Raw genomic sequence first — 15784 nt, 5'->3', positions numbered from 1 at the left:
TGCAAATTAGCCCGGGGGTGCAGAGGGAAGGCACAGTGGTCCTCTGTTCATAATTACTGATCCAGCAGAGGAACATCAGGCTATAAGGAATGTTCCGGAGCCGAGTGGTAATTGTGTTGGTGATTGAGGAACCTGTGCCTAGGACACCATGAGCTCCGGAGGCAAACACCATTACGGTGACGAGGTGAGCGAGAAGAGGGATGACAAGGTAGACAAAGAAAAGTAAAGCTGGCCGAACTTTTGCAGAGTGTGACGCGTTGTTGTTGTGGTTGTGGTAGAGGCCGCTGTCATTTTATATTTTCAATGTTGAAATAAGCCTTATACAATTTCATAACAGGTTCCAGGCTATCAAGGGTAAAGCAAGACTATGTGTCTAAAAATAACCTTGGTGGTTGAATGAAATGCATTGAGAAAAAGGAAAAATATTGCAAATCTGGAACAGGGACAGAACTTTCATTAAACAACAATTGTTGGACCCCTTTTCATCAAACAAACAGAAATTCACATTACTGAAAAATTATATATAGAGCAGAAATGTGTTCTAAATTTATTCCAGCAACACAAGCAAACAGAACATAGTTTCATTCATCACAACTGTAAAAAACATCTTTGTATTTCTTCATTGCTTGCCAGGATAATTGAATGTTGAACTGATTGATCATAAACCTGTCATAGCCGTGGCAAAGTGTCGCAAGATAGACACTGTGCACATCGCTGTCTGACCGAGCAGTGGTTTAGAGAACCTGACAGATTGTTAGTGCCCGTTAGAAATGAATGGTTCGGTCCAGAAAGCAAAAATACAAACCCAAAGGGGCACTGGTCTGATACCGAACAGTTGTGTAAAATAATGCATTTCTTGAAAAATGGTTACTTTAACCTCTTAAATGAAAGCCAGAACCTTAAGCAACCATCAACATCACTTATGTTGTTTACTCAACTAGAGAAGAAGGTCGGACACTCTCATGACTTACCTTGTTTCTAACACTAAACATCTAACTTACTACAACTAGAACTGGTGAATTTGTCAACACAAAATTAGGAATGATTTTGTTTATGTTTCACATCTTCTCCATATTAATAAGGTGAATTGAACAACTGTGTGCAGTCCAGCTACACGGTATGCTATTCAAGGTGGTCCTGTGTTTAGGTAAGTTGCTTTATGTTTGGGTGTTCCCACTGTTTGGCGTTTAAAGGATGTAAAGCGAGTTATCTTTGTCAAAAGTATAGGGAGTACCAAATAACAAATAAACACAAATGTACGGTTATTTGAAGAAATTGACTACTTAGCAAACGTGTTGCCATTATGGTCTTTGACTGGAGCCTTTAAGAATGCATCTGTCACTTTATTCGTTTTGAGGTTATGAATAGGATGAACAGAAAGTGTAGTGTTAAGTATAATTGGTTTGATACATTTATGATTCAAAGTATTCAGATTTAAACTGTTTATGTTTCACATGAACATTATACCTTAATGCAATTATATGCTTTAAATAAGGACACCTGTATGTGACATCATCGTAGGTGTGCCAATGGAACAAAGTGGCAAAGTTTGAAGAGCATGTCCTCGAATTTTAAGTCTTTTTCCGACCTTAATGGAACCTGTAAGACTCAAGCTCTCAACTCCTTATATGTGGTTGAGTCATCTCTATATTTAGAATTGGAGTGAATCTACAGGTCTAACATGGTTTACTTACCAGGCGGACGGTGTTTGCAGTTGCAGCTACGACCGCGGGCGACCAGTAGGATGAATAATTTATTTTGGTTTAAGAAACCTGGGAAATCGAAAAAAATAAAAATGTTTATTGATTTTGACAGTTACTACTCAATGGCAGAGGCACAGTGATTACAAAACTGCATGGAACTGGTGAGTCTGCTTTCCAATGGCTATTTCAACAGCAGGACGACACAACATGGTATGGTATGACATTAACCACAATCCGCTACCCATAACCACATCTAAATGTTTAGGAGATAGTGAGTCAAGTAGGAGTTGTTCTAGTCATTACACTGACCGTAGCCTTTTGAAGAAACTAAATATGAATAGTGTACCCCATGTTGCACCGATAATTAATACACTGTGTAAGATATAAATAGGGTTTATTTGGGATGCACTAGAAAAATAATGCGTTTGTTTTCGTTCCTCATCGACTTGCCAGAGTCAACAGGGCCGCGGTCAATTTACTCAGAGATTGGTGTGTTTGGGTAGGAGCCTACAAAACGCTACCCTTGCCCAACCGCTTTCTATTTGCAGTGTTTGAAAACGAACAAGTGTAACGAAATATGAATCAGCGACAAGGCCTACCTCCTAGAAAGACGTAACTGGGACATTGTTCAGGGACTTGCACTACAGCAGGTATATAGCTTTGTAATCATTTTTGCCACTGATAGTTGGGACTGTAAGCAGCGTCGGATGGCTTTAAGAACGTCTTTGGGTTTAATCGTCACCGACGTTCTCACGTGGCCTGAGGTCACGCCGGGGTCAGACATGATGTTGGCGTCATTAATGTTTTTTTTCGTCTCCGTTTCCGTTGTTTAAGATGCAATGCTTCGCAAACTATGGTCTTGATCGGTGCAGTAATATTTTGGACAAGGCGATATCCTGGTTAGATATTCTATACACTAATTAAATCCGTAAACCCCTAAGGATTATAGCCCTGCAACTAAACAATCAGCAGCAATGCATAATTCAGTCTGTCCCCTAGTGACCATTTGGAATAGGAAACGCGTATAAAGTTTACAGACAACTTAATAAAAATGGAAATACATCTGTGGAATGCGGCGGAAAAAAATTGCTGGAAATAATTACAAGGTTGACATTTTTTAGTTCAATTATTTTATTGTAGATCAACCAAAACATCCATGTAATGGCACCGCCAAATCCACTTCTTAGTATGTGGTCATCACCTTCAAAAAAGAAAGCATTTTGGCAAGTTATTTTCATAGTCATAATAAAATCGACAAATGTGGTAAATCGTTCTAATATGTCATCTGATCTCACATAGCGAACATTTAATCAAACAAGAAAAATATGACAGTTTAATTTGCCATTCAATTTCTCAGCATTATTTTTGAATTCCAAAAACCTCACCATTAAAAAATGTAAAAAAATAAACACCACCAACACTCATCAATTAAGAATACAGATCTAACCCCATTAAGGAGCCTTGCATTGGGAATCAAACCCAGTGCCTTCCCGCCTGGCACTCAGACACCCCCCGACACCGTTTACACCCTAACTCGGCTTTAGCCAAGCGTTTCCCCGACCTGCGGCGGCAGAGGCTGAAGGCTACTCACGTTGTTGATCCAGGGGATGTAGGCGCTCACACGGGTGAAGACGGAGGGCTTCTTGGGGTAGTTGCAGCCCATGCTGGAGCCGAAGCTCACCACTCCGTGGACGTCCCAGGACCCATCAGCGTTCTGGCAGTTCAGGGGTCCACCAGAGTCTCCCTAAAACATCAACGAGGAAAGACAGAAAGGGAGGAAGAGCGCGGAGGGGAAGAAAGGACTTGTTATAAAAGGGAGTATATTAAAGTACATGAAAGGAATGTATGAATAAATACACAAAGAATTCGAGTTACAATTCTTAGATAACTGAAATCATGACGAATTTCCTATAGCAGGAGGACAGAACTATGGGTCCAATATCTTCTATTTCTCAATTCTAATGAAAGCATGAGAATCAGAGCAGAGTTGATATGGGACTCACGTTGCAGCTAGCCAGCACCCCGTCTCCTCCGGCGCACACCATGCTGGTTGTCACCAGGTTGCCCCACCAGTCGTACCTGGAGCATTGGGCGTGATCGACCACTGGGAGGAGAGCCTGCTGAAGGGCGTCAGCGATGGGACCTCCGGCTGGGAACAAGGACGGACGCCATTTTAGATCAGACGGCTCGCACCTAACCATGAGCACTTTTGAGGGCATTTGCTCACGGTACATTCGTTTTCAAATGTACGTTGTCTGTGATGTGATGGGCTTCTGTTTCATACAGTCCCGTGCTGTTGGAATGGTTTAAAAATTGGTGAAGGACACTACATCGGTTGTTGGGATGGATCCATCCACAGACATTACAGAGGAATCTCACAATGTAACGGACGTGACTTGGGTGTAGAAAAGTATGTTAATAAATCGTGAGGTTAACGTACTCCAAAGACGTCCCCAGCCGGTGACGTAGCAAGGAGCGCCATTAGCCAGGAGGACCTCGGCGTCAGGAAGACAGGCCGGGGTGATGATGCTGGAGATGGCCACTGGGGTGGCCAGCTTGATCAGGGCGATGTCATTACTGGGAAAATAAACATAAAAAAGGCATTTGGGTGCGTCTTTCAACCACTAGAATTGCAATTAGACATTGCAAAAATAATATTCTGAAAAGTGTTAAATCTTTTTCTTATAGGCTTTAAAGATAATTAAATAAACGGTCATTGGCATTTAAACATGTTCAGATATTGTGTCTCCCTATAGGAATGTGAGTTTTTGTTATGAAACGAGAAATGGCGAACCCTACCGAATCCTGGAGGAGTCCCATTTCTCGTGGACAATAATCTTGGCAGGGCTGATAGCCAGGGAACCAGCCTCGTTGATGTCCTTCATGTTGTGTTTGCCCAGTAGCACTCTGTAGGTGCGACTTCTACATAGCGACCAGGAAACATGCACAGAGACAGTGGTCAGGCAGGCTCAGCTGCAGCACTTGGGAACTAGTGAGAGGCTGTTGTCCTGTCTGGAACAACTAGTAGATAGAGCACTAACACTGCCATCGCTGCAAGAGTGTATGCTCTGACGGGATTGGTCAGCGTCCACCAAATAGCAGATATTCCAAAAGAAAAATCACATTGGTGTTTGATGTCTATTGTTTGTTTTATATTTAATAATTTAATATTTTAGTAAATAAAAAGTATGGTATAAATCAGCTATGTTGCTTGTGTATCTACAAACAATTACTCAATAAATCACACACTCTGTATTCCGGATGATTCCGTAGTCGTCAGATCATATTTATCTTTTAACTCCTGCACTACTCCCTTTCATTTTGACCTGAATACTAAAACAGCACACAACACACAAACAGAGACACATTGTGGTGTGTAAACATAACTCCATTACTCTACTCAAATAAGAGTTCACTGCCATGAAAGCCTGAGCCTGTTACCCGATGCAGTGAGCTGCCGTCATCACCCACTGGGGGGCGATGAGGGTGCCTCCACATGTGTGGTAGAAGCTGCTGCCACTCTTGTACTGCAGAGACGCCTGAAGTCATAGAAAACAAACATGTTAACATGTCTAATCATAATAAATATACACGATAAATAATAATAATAATACAAAAAATGCAATGAAATGCTCCAAAAATGTGGTTCTTTTCATGATAATTATTATTTAGCAGGGACGTTTATCCAAAGCAACCTAGAGTTGATTCAAGAACTGTCATGAGGCGCAGGTAGTGGTTGAGGGCATCATGCTCAAGAGGGGACTGGAGAGGGGTAACTGAACCGAGTTGCATTCGGCTGGGGATCGAACAACAGAACCAATCCATGTCATCAATGAAGTATGATTGATAATTTGGCATACCTGCCAGGGCCAGCTGTGCACACGGACATCCTCTCCCCCGACCACCCTGGTGACAATTGGGGGGAATGTGGGCCGGCCACACCCGTAGGCTGGGGGGAAACGGCACACACAGTGCTTCTTTACAACATAGTCAAAATATAACACATAGTAAGCATGGTCAACTTATTCACCCATGCATAATCCACTGCATTGTGGTACATTTTTTCACTTAATCGTATCTTTGCATTATTTTAATTTTATTTTAATTTTTTTGTGTGCATTAAGTTTTCAATCATTTATTCGATATAAACGATCTGTCTTCATTGATTTAGCAGATTTAAAAAGCTTTGCTTGTGTATATTTAGCAATTATTTAGCAAGACATTTGATACAAAATATGAAGGTTAAATATAAAGGCTATACAAGCGTAATGCATATCCACTAAGCAGTGTTATTATTTCAACACGCAGGGTTGATGCCTACCGCCAGCAACGAACAGGGCAAAGACCAGGAGCTTCATGGTGTCTGAGGTAAATTCAAGTTGTCCTCCTCCCCCTTTTATACAAGACACCAACACTGCTGCTGGAAACACAAACACTACCACTGCGCGTGTTGCCTTGATGAAGACCACCAAAATAAACAAGAGAATTGATAAGTCAGATAAATAGCCTTATCTGGCTAATTCTGTGAACTCCTGCAGGTGCCTCGCGTTGACCTCAAATGATTCTGATGTATTCAGGCAAATTTGGTAGTATTTTCTTTATTACTTAGAAATATATAACTGTTGTAGATTGGTATGACTCGGACCTTCATGGTTTGTAAAATGGGTCGTTTGAGGGGCTATTCTGTATGGTGGCATTCATTTTCAGTTACTTTTTTTGTTTAGGAAATAAAGATTTGAGACGTGCTGTAATCTGATAAAATGTCACCAGATTATATATACTTAGTTATATTTTCCAGCCTTATTTTTTGATACCACTCCAATTCCACAGCCAATCCTACACATAGATGCAGTCTGTCGTTGTTTTGTAATAACATCATTATTTTTATTTAAGAAACAAACTAACTAACCATATTACAATTATATTATAAACATTAAAGCAATGAATGATAATTGCTCTTGTTACATCGGTTAAGGTTTGCGGAAACCCACTTTAGGATTTCATAAGCCATGGGAACACCTCCATACCAAACACATGTTTCAAGATCCTGAACTTTTCTATCGTTGAACATAGCGAAAACACTCTGAAAACACGAATATAATTCAGTTCGCCTACTTGACTCCACCCTGTATTTTGACCCACTTTTGGCCTTTAAGCAGACCTTGAGGAGGGTATAAATATTGCGACGGCTGCGATGGAAGTTGTTTAGCCGCAGACATGTTGAAGTTTGTGCTCCTCGCTGTCCTAGTCGCTTGTGGTAAGGCCATATTATTTACTCATTCCCAAATGGAAATGCTACAAAACGCTGCTAGTGCATTCCGCTAGTCCTTTGTTCAAGAAATGTCCTCCTTATGAGGATCAACGATCAATTTAGACACAGGAGGTTATTTAAAGATCCAGAAATACAATACATGACCATATTATTACTTTCTTAAAATAACAACATTACTGTTATTCTATGTATTTATCCTTTTTTTTCTGTATCTCTCTCCACCCGTCTGGTTGTCTGTCTGTCTGTACGTCAACCTATCTGTTTGTGTTCTGTCTGTCCGTGGGTCTGTCCGTCTGCATATCTGTCCGTGTTCTGATCTGTGCGTCTGTCTGTCCTCCCAGCCTATGGGTGTGGGCTGCCCACCTTCACCCCCATTGTTACCCGGGTGGTCGGGGGTGAGGACGTCAGACCTAACAGCTGGCCCTGGCAGGTACAAGAGCAGACAGTATTCACCACACATTACCTGGATAGTAGATTCATAATAATTATTCTTTTTTTTTTTACATATTTTGTTTTATAAAGTATTTATTTTTTATAATCATTAATTTAAGTATAATGATAAAATACTTGATTTATTTCAATATATATTAGAGTATAACGTAGTGTATATATAGCGTAGAGTATAACATTCACCGGGGCTATGGTTGTGTGTGTGTTAGATCTCTCTGCAGTACAACAGGGAGGGGGAGTGGAGACACACCTGTGGAGGCACCCTGATCTCAGACCAGTGGGTGCTCACCGCTGCTCACTGCATCAGGTGGGTCGTCGTGGAAACAAGAGACACCTCACACTAGTACACAGGTAGAGCCCATCAGGTTCCAGTGGCAGCACCCAGGTGATTTGAGTAAACTTTATGGAAGTTTCTCTCAAGCACAACCTCAATGTCCAATGGATATGTGGATTTAGCTGGCTGACTGCAGAGGGCAATATCACTCCATGGTGAAATATAATAGAGAGTTAAAAGTAAACACTTGTGTTCCCTTGGAAGTTGTATATTTCTTGTTTATATGTAGGATTTTGTTTCGGTCATTCACATTTTGTAAGCCGATTGGAACAGGTTTCACCCCATATCACCAATGAACACATTAGAACTGTGTTTTCAAATGTCGTTTTTTGATGAAAGCTTTTGTTTCCCTTTACCGAGCCTTTGCTCCTGTGTGCCTCCAGCAAGGGGAAGCAGTACAGGGTGGCCCTGGGGAAGCACAACCTAGTGCAGGCCGAGGAGAAGGCCGTCTTCATGGCCCCCGCCGCCATCATCGTCCATGAGAAGTGGAGCATGCTCTTCATCCAGTAAAGGAATTCATATTTGATCTATTTATTTATTAACTTTATTTCACCTTTTATTAACCAGGAAGTCCCCCTAGATTAAATATATTTTTCAAAGGCTTCCTGGACAAAATAGCACACCAGTAGAAGAACTAGGTTACAACTTATAAAATAGAGCATGTCCAAACAGACAAGGGGAAACACACTTAAAATATTAATTATTGGTGAGGTTAAAGGGTCCCTATATTTTACCACTGTCAAATGAGTGGCAGTGTTTCTTTGTGACCTCCATAGAAACGACATCGCCCTGATCAAGCTGGAGGCCCCTGTGACGTTCACTGACACCGTCATGGCCGCCTGCATCCCCAGCGCCGGCTTCCTGCTTGCCCAAGACACGCCTTGTTATGTCACCGGCTGGGGACGCCTCTCCAGTGAGTCCACAGACACACCCCTTCTTTTCATTGGGTCTCCACTAGTATCCAATGAGCCAATGGCAATCTAGTTATCCAACCAAGGACACCCAGATAGCCAATGGCTGGAGAAGCTTACGCACAATTAGGCTACAGTGTCAGATCAGGTCGGGGTCGTGGAGGTTGTTGTTGTGTTGTGGTTTGGTTTTACGTTCAAGTCACAGTCGCAGGGAAGGTTTTACTAGCGATTGTGTTTTAATTAACCATCGACTGTGTACAGTACAAATGGCTTCAAAATATTAGAAAATATTCCTCACACAGGTAATTTAGATTAGCCATTCAGAATCCAAGGACAAAACGTAACCTCTGTGGAAAGCATGAGAATGTGGGTGCACACAAGGACAGCATACTTTGACATCACTTATAACGCAGTTCACCATCAGTCCAAACTACCCATGGTTCATGAAAGAGGGAGCTATTGCCATCCCTTTAGTTTGATTACCTGTTACCTCCTGAGGTATACTGACCTCCTGGTTGGGCTCTCCTCCCAGCTGGAGGTCCCATCGCTGAAAACCTGCAGCAGGCCCTGCTGCCCGTTGTCGACCACGCCACCTGCACTAAGCCTGACTGGTGGGGGTTCATGGTGAGGGACACCATGGTCTGCGCTGGAGGAGATGGAGTCGTGTCTGGATGCAACGTGAGTCTACGGGGACACCAGCAAAGTGTCTCTTATTTACTTAACGAGAAAGAAGACAGCGCCATGTCAAAGTACACACTATGAAAGAGGTGACATGAAATAAAAAGAGACTCACCTCTGGAGCCATGAATCGATAAATGTAAACATATCATTTGTAGCTTCTTCAAATCTTTAAAGTGAAACTATTGGCATCTGATATCGATGTAGGAGCAAGCAATAGTGCAGGGTAGCTACTTTAACCAGAAACAAGTTGTTTTTTTTGTCTATCTCTTAGATAAAAAGTCTTCTTTCTTTACTTTAAAAAAATGGATAGCATCCTCCCTATTTAGGATAACACCCAAAGAACCAATTAACTGTAAGCTAGCATGCCTTCTGGTGTATATGAAAACATTTGCATGGTGATGTTGTTCAGGGAGACTCTGGCGGACCCCTGAACTGCCAGAACGCTGGCGGCGCCTGGGAGGTCCATGGTATCGTGAGCTTCGGCCTGGGACTCAGCTGCAACTACCCCAAGAAGCCCACCGTGTTCACCCAAGTCAGCTCCTACGTGGACTGGATCAGCTCTGTAAGTTCTGCAGCCTTGCCTTAAGGACTACTTTGCTGCCATCTATGGGTTGACAAGCTCTTTTAAGGTTGATATGCCTCTCCAAATAATATAAACTGTATATGTTATGTCGTCTAATCTAAAGTAGCAAATATACCATCCATCGACACTTACTTTTACTTAGCTCCCATTCTTACATATGGGTGGCCTGAGTGGAAAGTATGCTATAGAGACACTCGAATTAACTAACAATGTGTTTGTGCAGTCTTTAGTATGTCTTATGAAACACTGAATAAAAAAATGATAATAACCCAACAATGCTTTCTCTGTATCTTCCACAGAAAATGGTGGCCTATTAACAAGGACAGCGATTCTCTGACCCGGGTCATCACATTAAATCCTGAATAAATAAAGTATTGAACCCTGTCTTTGCCTCTGTTGTTCATTGTGTTGTGATTTGGTCACTTGTGGTCTATACCTGGAAGTCAAATTGTGGACCAGTCAGGCTGAAAGCACACCCGACATGATCCAACATTTGAGCTAGAGTACCAAACAACATCCGATGGAAACTCTACAGAAGCAACAGATCCCTTCGGTGTGAAATGAAAAAAAATGGTTTCATTGTTTTCAGAATACCGTTATCTTCTAAGTAGATAAAATGTTAAGCAAAGTAAAACAATAATTCATCCGTAGGTGTTCATCAATATGTATCCTCACACTCCATTCTGTTAGATTGGCTTTAAAAATATAGAAATATAGAAATATGTTTGAAACTCTAACATGCAAACAGAGAAGGTTTTTAACTAAGTCAAACAAATAAATTACAAAATTATTAACATGACATATTGAATCAGAACGCGTCGCTGACCAACCGATCAACCAATGCCTTTTCTAAAAGAACATGGAAAAACCCTTTAAAACTTATAGAGCATATTGATAAGACAACTGTACACCACACAGAAAACAGTACACCACATGCTGTTTTCCCAGAGCTGGGGTCTATATCTAGAAGGCACAGGTTCAATTTGAATGCTCGTTTTGGACCTTCAATCATGATGATCCTGTTTATGGTCTTCACTGCGCTTTTTGCCAACGGTAGGACATAAACATTTGTTTCTATATATGTATGTTATCTTTATATTATCAATTATGTTAGTATTTAGCTATCGTAGGACCTATCAATTAAATAGAATACAAATATATATCAATCATTTGAATGATGAAGTCAAATCATTTGAATGACAATTTCCTATTGTTCCTCTTTTAATTTAATTCTAAATAGCATGGTTCAGTAAACAGGAATAACTCAAAAGTTATGTGAACTGCACGTCACTGTTGATCTGTTCCCTAGCGGCCTACGGCTGTGGTCGGCCCGCCTTCCCCCCGGTGGTCAGTAGGGTGGTGGCGGGACAGGAAGCGCTGCCCCACAGCTGGCCCTGGCAGGTAGCGCTACGGTCGTTATTATACGCACGTACACACAACATAAATCACAACTAAATATGTATCGAGCTACAGCGGATATGCCTCGTTGAGCCAATACAATTGAGTGTTTCCTTTCGTTTCATTTCTGTAGTAAATCATCAATAAATAAATATTGAGTTAAATAGTTCGGTATCGTATCAACGACGTTTCTCGTAATCAAAATATTGGTACTTTTTCTGACAATGGGTAGTCTACATTTGCCTACACATAGACCTAGCTTTAAATTCCACGAGGAAACTTGCCATAGTTCTAGCTTAACCGAAATGTTCGGACGTGATCCGAGCTGTTTGGGCTCCTGTGAAGTGAGGGCCATTGTTTCTCCTCGTCCTCTCTCAGGTCTCTCTCCAGTCGGACAGAAGTGGGCGCTGGAGCCACGTCTGTGGAGGCTCTCTGATCTCCGCTGACTGGGTGCTCACCGCAGCTCACTGCGTCAAGTAGGTAGAAGACAACTAATCAACAATATTCTGTTACGCATTTTATAACTGAAATAAAGAAATATAAAGAAATGATTGTTTCCTCAAAACGAAATTCTTCTAACAACGCTTCTGTGCGCACCGCATGGTCCAATGGATTAGCAATATAGTTGATTGCTGTTGTCCATTATTAAGACATATTATAATAATGCAAAATATATATTAAATGACCAGCTTAGTAATTATATCTAAACCACAACTTGTCCTTGTTTTTTAGATCTAAAAAATAAATAAGCAGTTTTGCAAATGAATGATTCACCCATAAGCCTTTGTTTCTAACTTTTTAGAAACAACATTGTGTTTGTAAATGTATGTTTTGGTATTTATGGGTTAGTGAGAACAGGAGAGAGAGAGAGGGACAGAGACTGTTAGAGAGAGAAAGAGACCGAGAGAGAGAGACAGAGACTGTGAGAGAGAGACAGAGACTGTGAGAGAGAGACAGAGGCTGTGAGAGAGAGACAGAGGCCGTGAGAGAGAGAGACAGAGGCCGTGAGAGAGAGACAGAGAAAGTGAGAGAGAGACAGAGACCGTGAGAGAGACAGAGACAGAGAGAGAGAGAGACTGTGAAAGATAGGGACAGAGACCGTGAGAGACACAGACAGAGAGAGAGTGAGAGAGACACACACACACACACACACACAGAAAGGGTTTGTGAGAACAGGAGACGGCGAGACAGAGAGAGAGAATTAACACTGTTTCTTCCCACCACTCGTGTCCCGTCTTGCAGTGTCCGTTACAGCTACAGAGTCCAGCTAGGGAAACACAGTCTGAGTGTGGAGGATGAGGAGGGCTCCCTCACGGTGGGGGCAGCCAAGATCGTCTCCCACGACGACTACAACACCATGCTGAGTCGGTAAGCGTTGCCTCAGCACCCACCTTACAATGACCTCCCGCGTCTCATTTAAATACTGGTAGTAGGATCAAGGCAAGGTCTTATAATAGTAATAGTTTCAAAACAGGACAGTCTAGTGCTTAGGGTGCTTGACTACCAGTCCCTGCCCAAAGGTTCTGGGTTCAAACCCCAATGTCAGGATCTATCTGTAGGCATCCTTGAGCAAGAAGCCTTACCCCTAACCTGCTCAAAGCCATATGCACCCTAATTAGGGCTTTGAAAGCAGCTGCTCAATGGGAAATTGTGTTTTTATTCAAAACACTTAAGCATTGAAAGCAAAAAGCAGTCAAAGATAAAATATGCTGAATAGATTAGGCTGTATAAATAAATCAAATTTGAAAAAACAAATTACTGCTGAAATAACACAGTATAAATGACGCTCATTGTATCCCTGCTGCCACAAAGCAACCTCACAACGTTCAAAGAAGAATAAATTACTCTTTAGGATTCTTCTGCTCTCTTGCAATGCTGAAAACAAATTCCCAATGGGAAATACACGACCATATTTGGCAGTTGATGTCAGTGTTCTTCTCTCACAGTAATGACATCGCCCTGATCAAGCTGTCCTCCCCCGTCTCCTTCTCCGACACCGTCATGGCCGCCTGCCTGCCCGGCCCCGGTGTGGACCTGCCGCATGGCACTCCCTGCTACGTCAGCGGCTGGGGACGACTCTCCAGTGAGCACCCTCAGGTTTCTAGATATAGAGTATAGTAGAGCAGGTTAAGTAGAATAGGCTAAAATATAGTAGGGTTAGTAGGTAAAGTAGAGTAGGGTAGAGCTAGGAAGAGTACAGTAGAGAAGGGTAGAATAGAGTAGGGTACGGTAGAGTAGAATAAGGTAGAGTAGAATAGAGAAGGATAAGGTAGAGTGCGGTAGGGTGGAGTAGGATAGGGAAGACCCTAAGAAGAGTAGAATCCGGTAGTACAGAATAGTTGCATATAATTTAGCAGAAAAGCATAGAACCGAGTATAGCAGTATGGAAGCGAGTAAAAAACTAAATGGAGTAGTATGGAGTACAGTAGAGGAAAATGGAACAGAGTAGAAAAGAGTAGGGCAAGTTGGAGTAGACTACAACAGAATACTATTGAATGGAGTAGAAAAGAGTAGAATAGACGTTTAGTTAAATATAGGTCTTGAAGCAAACACAGTACCATTCAGAGACATCATAGTGTGTACTAGTATCTAATGTGTAAAGTAGGTTCACTGCAAGCGGGATGAAACCGGCTGTTGTGCAGGCTAAGATTAGCCAGCACCGATTCAAAACTAGAATGTATGGAATGAAGAGACCCCACCCCCATTGTGATGGAGAGGTCAGACAGTCTGCCACGGCCAGTGCTAACATTATCCATCAAGGGAAAAAAAATGAAGCAGGACACAAATTCAGGGTTTGGAATAGTGAGACAGACAGGTGCTTCTTCTGCTAAACGGCTTCTCCACCTTCTCCTCCCAGCAAGCGGCCCCCCGGCGGACCTCCTTCAGCAGGCCCTGCTCCCTGTGGTGGGCCACGCCACCTGCTCCCAGGCAGACTGGTGGAGCGCCCTGGCCACCACCAAGATGGTCTGCGCTGGGGGAGATGGCATCAAGGCGGGCTGCAACGTAAGCTTACAGCCACCTAGGGGTCCACCACATTAACGTGTTTACACGGCAGGAGATACTTTGTATACAGGTATAAAGGGTTTGGGGCGCTCAATAGAATAGTGGATAGGGAAGGAGGATTCTGTATAGATGCCCTTGAGCAAGACGCCTGAGCCCTACCCGATAACGTAAAGTGAATAGTAAAACGGGGTCAGCCATCTCTTGCTACTATGATAACATTGCTGCCATTTTTTGCCTCAAGCAATTTGTGTTCCGTGAACGTACTGTAATAGCAGGGGTACTATAATAGCAAGCTATTTAGAGGAGCAGAATGAAGATACACTGTCTGATGGTGGAACCTTCTAGCCAACCGAAACCCTCACAGAAACAAGCTGATATGACAACGATGACTTATGATGGTCATTTTAAAAAGCCAGACGACCTGCGCGTTATTCCTCGGAAAAAGCCAGTGCGTCCTCCGACCTGAACAGCGGATTCAGCAGACACTTCTTTTCAAAACAACCCCTGGGGAACGGGAAAATGAAATACGGTTGGCATCGAGGTTGCTCATAGATACATCCGTTTAAAAAAAACATGCTCAAATGTTTCCAACATTTGAGCTTGTATAAGACATTTTATAAATATGAAAAATGAAAATAACACTATGTTAGGGCAGACACAAAAATAAACCATATAAACAAACTATAAAACCGTCGGGGCCTGAGCCAATTCAGAAAGTAAGAGCTGAGCCATGAACTCTCACCATCACAACCAGTGATCACATCACAGCCTCCCAGACGCCGTCTCGTGCCTCCTCATAGAAGAACATCAAATTACAGGAGAAACACAAGCTCCTGTGTTACATCCCCCGGCTGTCTAGAAGGACCTCCCGCGAAGGCCTTACCTTCCCCAACCGTGTGTGTGTACCCTGTAGGGAGACTCTGGGGGACCCCTGAACTGCCAGAACCCCGATGGATCCTGGGACGTCCATGGAGCGGTGAGCTTCGGCTCTGGTACAGGCTGCAATGTCCTCCAAAAGCCAACCGTCTTCACCAAAGTCAGCTCCTACATTAGCTGGATAAACACAGTAAGACACCACTTGTGTTATTGTATACATACATACATACATACATACATACCTACAAACATATGGTTCCGGCAAGCTAGTGCACAATGCAACCCCACCCTGTCCAAACAAAGACTGGGGCTTTTTGTTTGACGGGAAGTGCTGGTAATTGTATTTCCTCCAGCAGGAGGTGAGCAGCCACTGAATAAGATAATCAATGAATTCGACCACAAGACTGCATTGCAAAGGAGCCAGCCGCCTTGACTTCATTCCCACGAGAAATCTGATTGCTTGAACTTAATTACTTTACAAATAAATGAATGGGAGGACTAATGTTATTTTGGAGGGAAGGAAATACTCAGTTGTCGTTTTTGTTTTTGTTGCATGGCTTCCGCTTGGCTCTG

The 15784-nt window shown here is 42.5% G+C and overlaps 3 protein-coding genes across 3 annotated transcripts; 2 read left to right on the top strand and 1 right to left on the bottom strand.

Moving 5' to 3' along the window:
* Positions 1-2453: 2453 nt before the first annotated feature.
* LOC307079820 (chymotrypsin-like elastase family member 2A) lies at positions 2454-6061 on the bottom strand (the record flags this gene model as incomplete). The annotated part of the gene is made up of 8 exons (XM_079742326.1): positions 2454-2462; positions 3295-3447; positions 3707-3852; positions 4144-4280; positions 4503-4625; positions 5145-5242; positions 5564-5652; positions 6025-6061. The coding sequence occupies 8 exons, from the start codon at positions 6059-6061 to the stop codon at positions 2454-2456; spliced, it is 792 nt and encodes a 263-aa protein (XP_079598452.1).
* Positions 6062-6920: 859 nt separating this feature from the next.
* On the top strand, positions 6921-10251 carry LOC307079819 (chymotrypsin-C-like; the record flags this gene model as incomplete). The annotated part of the gene is made up of 8 exons (XM_079742325.1): positions 6921-6960; positions 7317-7405; positions 7635-7732; positions 8143-8265; positions 8536-8672; positions 9203-9348; positions 9761-9913; positions 10234-10251. The coding sequence occupies 8 exons, from the start codon at positions 6921-6923 to the stop codon at positions 10249-10251; spliced, it is 804 nt and encodes a 267-aa protein (XP_079598451.1).
* Positions 10252-10944: 693 nt separating this feature from the next.
* LOC307079818 (chymotrypsin-C-like) lies at positions 10945-15585 on the top strand (the record flags this gene model as incomplete). Its single annotated transcript, XM_079742324.1, has 8 exons — positions 10945-10987; positions 11244-11335; positions 11711-11808; positions 12575-12700; positions 13279-13415; positions 14190-14335; positions 15249-15401; positions 15565-15585. The coding sequence occupies 8 exons, from the start codon at positions 10945-10947 to the stop codon at positions 15583-15585; spliced, it is 816 nt and encodes a 271-aa protein (XP_079598450.1).
* Between the last annotated feature and the right edge of the window lie 199 nt (positions 15586-15784).

This window comes from Pollachius pollachius (assembly GCF_949987615.1).
Source record: "Pollachius pollachius genome assembly, chromosome: 8".
Lineage (NCBI taxonomy): Eukaryota > Metazoa > Chordata > Actinopteri > Gadiformes > Gadidae > Pollachius > Pollachius pollachius.
This window is presented reverse-complemented; position numbering and strand designations above follow the sequence as displayed.